We start from the raw sequence: 9,525 nt of genomic DNA, 5'->3' as shown, positions 1-9,525 counted from the left end.
AACCTGTCAGGCACATGCGACTCATCCTCACAAAACGGCCCCCACAAAATAAGTGGAAAGAAAGACATCGTCGAGCAACCAGCAACCACGGACGCCTTTCCTATAGCGCCCAACATATAAGGATGACACTTAATAATTGTGTCCAAAGTTGTCCATATGTTTGCACGTTTATTTTTAAGACTGGTCAGTTTTTGGAGTCTACACAATGTGTATTTAGCTTACTCTAAACTACCCTGCTTTGCATTATACTCTCTCCGTTCCTAAATATTTGTCTTTCTAGAGATTTCAAATGAACTACCACATACGGATACATATAGACATATTTTAGAGAGTAGATTCACTCATTTTGCTCCGTATATAGTCACTTGTTGAAATCTCTAGAAAGACAAATACTCCCTCCGTTCGGAATTAGTTCTATAATTCCGAACAGAGGGAGTATTTGGGAATGGAGGGAGTAAATGCCAACAGTTCCCATCAGCCAAAATCACAAAATCACAGTAGACCAAACAAAGAATCAACAACGACAACTCAACCAAATTTCACTGATACGACCAAAACCTTAAACTCGTCTCTCATGGATGAGAGCGGTGCACATTTCACAGTTGAAATACTATATAGTAGAAAGAATAGACATAGGTAGCAGAACATAATCATGTTAATTCAGTTTGGTCGTGCATTCCCTTATGTTCTCAACGTCAACTTGCCTCAAACCTGTGTGGGACAACTCGAGCACTTTGTTTCTCATAAGACTACATTCAGTGACAAATCAACACTCAAAAGAAGAAGAAATGGAATACAATACCCAAGGAGATTCAGAAACATTGTATAAACAACAGTAATTTACAGTTCCATGGATAACACAAGCAGGAAAGCAATGTTATGGGGGGCAAATGGAATCTGATCTGTACCCTCCAGAGCGCCTAATAAGTGAAGATGCCATTAATATGCAAAGAATGGATACATACTCTAATCATTGAGATGTTATGGAAGACCAGACAAATGATATGGAACAACAACCAGTAAACTTGTACTATTCATCTGGGGGCAATATCTGTATCTGTACAGGAACAAGTTCCGTTATTCTTTTGTCACATAGACATCTATGAAGCACGCCTCTGTCGCTGGCAGACTTCCCAGCGAAGCCCTGCATCACTAATCACCACGTTAGTGACAAGATATGAGTAGCCATGGCTGAGCAAGCATGATAAAAATGCAAGCAGAAGCCTTTGGTCATGAGAAAATAACAGATGATGGTTGCTTGAAGCTAGAGCTGGAAGCGCCTGCTTTGTTTGGTGATGTTATCATCTTATCCTTTGAGATGGCATTGCCAGCTGCCAGCTCAGAAGAATTCGGCCGCTGGCTGTTTTCACTGTGTTGTGGCCTGGCCCAGATTTTGATTAGCCCCTCGCGGCATATGGTGACGATCGATTCACTGGTGAATTCTAGGCCAGAAAGGGGATCAGCATGTACTCTGTGTGCAACGAGGGGTGAGAGCTTAGGTACGTCTCGCATCCGTGGAGACGGTTGAAGAACACCAGTAGGAGGAGGACATGCACTGTCCCAGTGTGCAGAAGGGCTTCCACTGCTAAATGTCGGGGAGCCGCTGGAAGGATGTCGAAGTGGCACAGCAATCTCATCCATTGCCAAATCCCAGAGAAGAAGTTGGGTGTCCTGAGGGCATGCAAAGGTGAAAATACATTATTTCCAGTACTAACCCAGTAGGAAAAGCAATGCTAAATGGTAGCTGAAGCATAGACCACATGGCAGTAGCACATCTTATGCCCAAGACAAAATCATGGAACCTCAAGTTGTAATACTTGGTCAAGAGTATATATATATCCAACGCCAGAGCTTAACAATAAATATACAAAACAGATAATAAACCTATTTCGAATTCAAGATACATGAAATACAATGTAACTTATTTGTGATACCCAGTCCCTCATGAACAAGTGGTAAGTGGCACAGAGTGTAGCACAACTTTTTAACCAAAAAACTAGTGAGACACATGAACTTGATTCATCAAGTCGGTAAGAATACTAATGAACAAGAAGCAAGCATGCTCATTTTTCACAACTGCAAGTCACCTAAGCAACCCAACAAGTAACCAATACAAAATGCAGATATCACTAGCATTTCAATCCTTGTCGGTATCACAAGTATATCAGGAAACAAACAGATTATTCTATGATGTATCATTATGATTTCCGTTAGAATAAAAACCATAAAAATTACAATTAGACCCAGATTAAAAAATTCGTTCATTCATATTTACTGGTACCTGGCCAACAGAACCAAAGCGATACATGACATTTTCTCCTGCGTCATCAGAACTTGGGGGGGACCAGTACGAATCAAAGGCAACTGAGCTAACCTGCAAAACATAAAAGGAGAACTGCATCAAAATAGAAAGTTCCGACAAAAGCATCAATATGCTGCTAAACAAAAACAACTGTAATGATAGTAGCACCCATGATGTATGCCCCTCGCCCCACGCAACCATCTTTCTGTCATCCATGCTCCATACTTGCACAAGATCATCTTCCCCACCTGATAATATATATTTTCCATCCGCACTGTAACAGGAGAGCACAAACAAACCAAATTATTAACATCTTCAAGGGCACGCTATTATACAATTATGTGGTAAAAACGTTAGCTTCACAAATCACAACTGTTGTGAAATGGCACAAATAAATCCAATTACATCAGGAAAATTGTACAAGCAAGACTAGCTATGTTGTGACTACATGCAAAGTTATAAGGGATGCAAGTATACATCACTACTTAGAATGTTACACGATATTCATCAAACTTCCTGTGAAACCAAATAAGAAAATAATCCAACAATGTCAGGACAGAGAAGGCCAAAAGAGCCTTGAGTATCAATATGAAATTTTGATGCAATGTTGTATCAGACGATGATATCTTTAAAGTTTGATTCCATGACATCTCAAAAGCTGGGATTCCAGACGCTTGCCATAACAAGGTAGTCAATCCATGTACAAAAGCATAAGCAGAAGTGCCAAGTCAACACAACTTTCGATAAGCAGGTGGACAATAACGAACTTCCATATTATACAGTATATACCATCAATAATGACAGTAATTTGCTAGCAACCAAATCAGGCAAACTTTCAGTATAAGATCTTTCAACTTTCAACCATGTGCTGTGTTTCCAAGAACTTGCCCCTATTTATCGCCAGCAGAAATCATGGCTAATTGTACAAAATGTGCCACTATCAATCCGTGTCCCTTCAGTTTCTTATCGTTAATTAAAAACCTTACTTGGTAGCCTGCAATTGTAAGTTCTTATCGAGCAACTAACAAACATCATCTCTAGATGCAGACACATTGCATTCTATATGATGAACGATTGAAGTTTAAGATTAACTTAATATATAATCCAAAAAATGACAAGCATGCTGCACCAAGTCACCGACTATGTTTCTACTAGTTTTCTATAGAATATCCATCACAGCAACACTTAGCTACTTCTCTTGCACCGTTTCATATGTAAAATTGGCCGCTTCTTATGAAGATCTAAAAAGGTAATTTACAAATGGTGTTATGTGATTCACAGATCAAACAAGATTACAAGAGGTAAACTCATACACAATCCTAGAATAATCGGTCAATAGCAGAGATGCAACTGTGCAAAACAGATAGGAAATATGAGTTTATGTTTTCGTGAACATCATATCTGAACTACTAGTTAGTACTCCCTCCGCCCCAAAATATAAGATCATTTTTGACAGTATCGTAGTGTCAAAAATGATATTATATTTTGGGACGGAGGAAGTAAAAGGTAGGTGCAGGCATGCAACAAAATTGGCACCATATACCAGAGTAACAGTAAATGCAATCGGCAGTTTACCTCCATGAGCAACACAAAAGAGCACCATAGTAACTTTTCCCACCAAATATTAGTTGTTCTTTCGCGAAGTCAAATACTCTTAAATAACCTGCATACAATCGAACAACTTAAGTACAATGTATCACCAACAGGGAACCTTTATTACATGTCAATTCTCATTCTTGGCTAGACAAACTTACCATCTCGCCCAACAGTTGCCATGTAAGCTCCATCCGGCGAAAATGAAATGGCATTGATTGCACCTTGACAGATGTGCCATCTTGCAGTAGGATTGCTCTGCAGCATTATTTACATCCCATAATCAATGATAGCAGCTACAAATTTAGAATTCATCATGTTCAGGAATTTCTTGAGTTTCCTTGAATTAATGTTTTGCAGCATTAAAAGAACATAGCAAAAAATAGTAACTTCCAGGTTCTTAGTACTGGTTCCAGTATGGTCTGCTGGTAAAGTGCTGCTACTTGAGAACTTGGCATTTCCTAATATGATCGAAATAAAAACCATGTGACAGATAAACACCACTGCACTAAATACAATGCAGGTTGACCCAGCATAAGCAGTCTGTGCTCTATGTCAACTAGCAAGTGTGAGGACAGTTCGACCACATGAAGCTTGTGTTGAACGCGTCAACTACAAAGTAAGAACACGAGAATGAGCTTGTGGAAAATTAATTTTCTGCCATCTTCAACAACTGGGGCATATATGATCCGTAATACCAGGATACTGGTCTATCTTCACAGTTTATATAGAAATGGAGACTACTGGGCTATGTGTGGTCTCACATATCTACCAAGTTTGTGTCGCATAATTTCAACCATGAGATAGCAAAGAAAATAAACACACGATCAACTTAATTGTAGGAATGTAAATGTGGTGTTCCGCTTCCCTAGAGGAACTTCTCTAATTATAGGAAAGTAAATGTGGTGTTCTCTTCCCTAGAGGAACTTCTTTAATTATACAAAAGTAAATGTGGTGTTCCCCTTCCCTAGAGGAACTTTTCTTGTCGTCGAAGAAATCATGTAAAAAGGTTAAACAGTACCATCCTTGTTTCCGATACATGTTAAATTGTCATACACTTCACCGACATGAATTACACCAGAGTAATTCGAGGGTTATTGTGTCGCATGGGTGGGGCAAGCCTCATGACTCTCATACTTTGTTGCAGACATTCTTTTCCGGCATGTTATAACATCTAGTTTACATTGTTGCAGATGTTACACAAGATAATGTAGCAATTATGTCTACTTTTGCAAGCAAAGGCTATTTCAATATTTAGTTTGTGTTGTTGCAAATGTTATCTCGAATGGCACGATAGCTGACTTAAGGTTTTTGCATACATACTATTTTGCAGTGTTTCAATAAAGCATCAGAAGACGTTGGAATTTTCAAACTTATGTGTGTTTTAAAGATATTGGATACGATATTCCACAAAATGCTTTCATGTGCAATAAAACAAGATTTGACAAATATTTGCAAGGACGTATGCACACTTTATTTGTGTTCAGCATCCTTGACACAGACTTACAACATGCTGATGCTGAAAATGTTGCCATTAGTTTTTTAAAATGCTACAATACATTTAAAATGACGGATGGATCATTCTACCTTTTGAGGGATGTTACAAAGTGATAAACAACCACAGATCATAAAATCCAATAGTGAACTAAAAAATGATTATAAAACTGATATTACAAGCATATATACATCATGGATATCAAGCGAAACAAATTATTGTGTTAGTAGTCCAGCTACTGCATGTTAGCCATCGGTTTTCACAGATGCACAGGTGGTAATTATTTCCTTCAAAAAGTTTCCAGAACAAGTACCTCTCTATTACCAAATCTTTAAACATGACAGCATAAATAACCATGCCTGTACGTCTTTGAAGTGAAGAAAAAAAAATTCAAATGACATAACCATTTAAACAGAAATCAAGTGCCCTAAGATACCTTAGTGGACTTTGCATGTGAAATCATCAGCTGATTTTGATCCCTTACAGTTGGAAATGCCCAGTCAGCATTTCCATCCTTGGACTGAACATAGAAAATAATTGGTTCAGATTTGGCATAATGGAGTATGATTACGTTGTAACAAAATTTGATGACAGTAGGCACTCACTTTGTCATACACATACAGATTCCCATCAGCATTGCTGACAACAAAAATGCCTTCACGCTCTGGAACCCATGCAACACAAGTGCAGCGGCTGCAATAACAGCATCTAGTAAAGTCAAAGTTGAACTGGTTGCAAATATTCATGTCTTTTCAACCAGTATTTACATGTATATAGATAGTCCCACAACCTATGTGTAAATATTCGCTTTAGATGCTGACTAGCCAAGGGATGTATATCACCTCAGCAATTTGTAAACATTCGCTTTAGATGCTGACTAGCCAAGGGATGTATATCACCTCAGCAATTTGTAAATATTCGCTTTAGATGCTGACTAGCTAAGGGTTGTATATCACCTCAGCAATTTGTACCAGCCCCCCATCCCCGCCACACACACACAGAAGATGCTTACACTAAACCCTCCTCGCAGACTCCATAAAGAAGAGAGGAACAGGACAACTATCGAACCCACCATGGTTGGGTGGCATTAAGGGATATTCAAAACAGGGGAATGTCGACATCTCTCACATGCCAATTTGAATCAGGCAGTATTAAAAGACATGCAATACAAAGCATGTTGCCAGGCATAAAGCAAAACAATGTTTGCCACTATCGACTGAGCTCCATCAAAATGAGGTGCTCAAATGAAGTTTTCGGCCCTAGTCCTTATCCATTAATAATAGGAGCAGTTTCCTATAAGTTACAACTTCTAATAATCTAATAATGCACAAAAAGGAAACACCGAATCAGACCATCTTTCATAGTTATCCTAAAACAATAGTGTGTTCAGAATGTGGCATAAAACAAAAATATGAAGAAAAAGTTTGTTACTTGTAAGGTAATTCTCATACAAATTTATCACTTTCATTATTATTTTAAAGGAAGCAAACATGCCTGTTGGCAGTTCCATCTTTGTCTTTATTGATAAAATGCTGAGACATAACAGGCTTCTTTCCAGGATCTTGCAACTGTTGCCTCAATGACATTGAATAGACTGCACAATGGACACATATAACTCGTCTCGGTCTCAGAACAGAGTTCAATTCTAAGAATAAAGCATTCCAAAACGAAAGCACTGACCATCTCCTGACCATACTCCAACAATCAGGTCATGCCCATCTTTGGCCTCCGAGTCGAATGCATGACAAAGTGGGTTTGAGTTGCTGAAGTGGATGGACTTTACTGGATCCTAGTGCAATTAACAACTTGATCAGAGAAACGCAAGGCTGCATATTTGTAAGTAAAACTTTGGCATGCATTGGACAAGGGAACTAATACTTTATCATGTGAGTTGAGATCACTAATGAACAGTGTATCTGCGGTATTGAAGATGATGTATGTTCCCTTGCCATCGTAATTCGCCACAGCTTGAGATCCACCGACGCCCGTTGACATACCAACGCCGCCACCCACACGGCTGCTCCCTGAAACAGCCCTGCTGACACCGTTGCTGCCTGCAAAGCTAAGTGTCCGGCTCCCATTCCCGGTACCAAGCAGTCTCGCAGCTGCAGATCGCATGCCACTGCTGGAACTTGGTGTTGATGGTGTAGAGCCCTGCCCCACGGGCTTCTCCTTCAAATATGCCACTGTCATCTGCTATCGTCAAAAGATATTGATGTAAACTTAACTTTTCATAATATACAGGAATATAAATCGCAATGAAGTCGATCATCACGAAGCAAGCAAATAACTAAAACAATCCCTTATACAGTAAGAATCCCAAACGAGAAACCCCTCTAAATTCATCACACTGCGAGGTTCCATAAATGGTCACCGGTTAATACCTGCAACAGAGGACGCCCGTCTTACCAGAAGCACAGTAACCTGACCAAAAATGCCACGATCCAAAACTTACCCGAAACCCTAACTAAAACCAAATAAAACCCAACCAGATACGCGAAAATAGACGCGCCTGAATCCGGCACCTGATCAGGTCAACACCCAACGCCACAGCTCAATTCCCCATCCCATCCGAGCGACCCATCGAGATCCCAATCCCCGTCCCAACCCGCGCGCTAACCGCAAACCCCGGGACGCGATCGCCGGTACCGCGGAGTCGCCGCCCTTCATACCTCGGAGACAGTCTTGCCACCAGAGCTGTGGTTGTAGTGCAGCACGGAGGGGGAGTGGGTCTTCTCGTACTGCAGCTTATGCCGGCCCTCGGGGGTCTTGAAGTAAGTCTTGAGTCCAGGCGCGCCCCCGGCGGCACCGCCCCCGCTAGCCGACGACGACGTCGCCATACCCACGGGCACGGGCCGGCACCAGCTAGACCGCTGGCGGGTCACAGGAAGCCCCCACCTCCGCGATCGCCTCCGAAATGCTTACGCCCGCGCAGCCATCTCAAGCCTCCGCCGCCGTGACTCGCCGCCGTGCTAGGAGGCGAGTGAGGGTTAGGGTTTTGGGGGTGGTCAGATTGGGATCGATGCGACGGGGAGGCGGTTCGATTTGGGATGAGGGAGGACGGTGGGGAGACTGGAGAAACAGAGACCTGGTGCTGGTGGTAGGAGGAGGAACGGAATGACTCACCTTTTTCTTCTGCTTTGTTCACTCCTCTGAATAACTCTTTTCGGTGCAAGGACTATGGATCCAATTGCAACTATAGGAGCTAGGACAACCCCCACTTGCTGCGGCAATTGCCTGCCAATTTGATTCATGGACATGAATTATGGATTAAAAATATGAGAACTAAAATTAAAAATATATATTTGATCACGCCTGCGGCTTACGGCAAGGTGGCCCCATCTCGCCTATGTTGTTCGTCGTCGTCATTGACGTACTCAACACCATGGTGCAGCGGGTCGTTTTGCACGGGGTGCTGCAACGCCTCACCACTAGACGCACAGTATGTACCATCTCCCTTTTCACGGATGATGTCGTCATATTTTGTCATCTCGACGATCGCGATCTTCAAGTAGTGTGCGCCATTTTTCACCTGTTTGGCAAGGCATCTAGCCTGAACACCAACTTCGCCAAGTGCCTGGTTACCCCCATATGTTGCCCTCTGGATGTGTCCCTGCGTGTTGGCGAGTCCCTAACCTGCCTTGTTGCTGCCTTCCCCATAACCTATATTGGGCTTCCACTATCGGTGTGCAAAGTCCCCTCCTCGGTGCTCATGCCCCTAGTCGACAAGATTGCAGAGCGGCTGGGCACCTGGCAAGCATCCCTCATCACCCGTGGCGAGTGAGGGAGTCCTGGATTAGGGGGTGTCCGGATGCCGGACTATGACCTTTGGTTGGACTCCCGGACTATGAAGATACAAGATTGAAGACTTCGTCCCGTGTCCGGATAGGACTTTCCTTGGCGTGAAAGGCAAGCTTGGCGATTCGATATGAAGATCTCCTTCCATTGTAACCGACTCTGTGTAACCCTAGCCCTCTCCGGTGTCTATATAAACCGAAGAGTTTTAGTCCGTAGGACGAACAACAATCATACCATAGGCTAGCTTCTAGGGTTTAGCCTCTCTGATCTCATGGTAGATCCACTCTTGTACTACCCATATCATCAATATTAATCAAGCAGGAGTAGGGTTTTACCT

The 9,525-nt window shown here is 42.0% G+C and overlaps 1 protein-coding gene across 2 annotated transcripts; it reads right to left on the bottom strand.

Annotated features, from left to right (window-relative positions):
- Positions 1-773: 773 nt before the first annotated feature.
- On the bottom strand, positions 774-8,543 carry LOC123091273 (WD repeat-containing protein 20). Of its 2 annotated transcripts, none has more exons than XM_044512733.1 (11): positions 8,063-8,543; positions 7,269-7,586; positions 7,071-7,179; positions 6,885-6,984; positions 5,996-6,083; positions 5,827-5,910; positions 4,057-4,153; positions 3,878-3,965; positions 2,471-2,576; positions 2,282-2,374; positions 774-1,671 (listed from the first exon to the last, which is right to left on the bottom strand). In XM_044512733.1, exons 1-11 carry the CDS (start codon positions 8,228-8,230, stop codon positions 1,231-1,233), a joined length of 1,692 nt encoding a protein of 563 aa, XP_044368668.1. In that variant the 5' UTR covers positions 8,231-8,543; the 3' UTR covers positions 774-1,230. The 2 variants fall into 2 exon arrangements, with proteins under 2 accessions (XP_044368668.1, XP_044368669.1); XM_044512734.1 differs by having other exon boundaries at positions 7,269-7,583; positions 8,063-8,542.
- Positions 8,544-9,525: the final 982 nt, after the last annotated feature.

This window comes from Triticum aestivum, chromosome 4B, assembly GCF_018294505.1.
Source record: "Triticum aestivum cultivar Chinese Spring chromosome 4B, IWGSC CS RefSeq v2.1, whole genome shotgun sequence".
Lineage (NCBI taxonomy): Eukaryota > Viridiplantae > Streptophyta > Magnoliopsida > Poales > Poaceae > Triticum > Triticum aestivum.
Note: the sequence above shows the minus strand (reverse complement) of the source record. Positions and strands in the feature narration are given on the sequence as shown.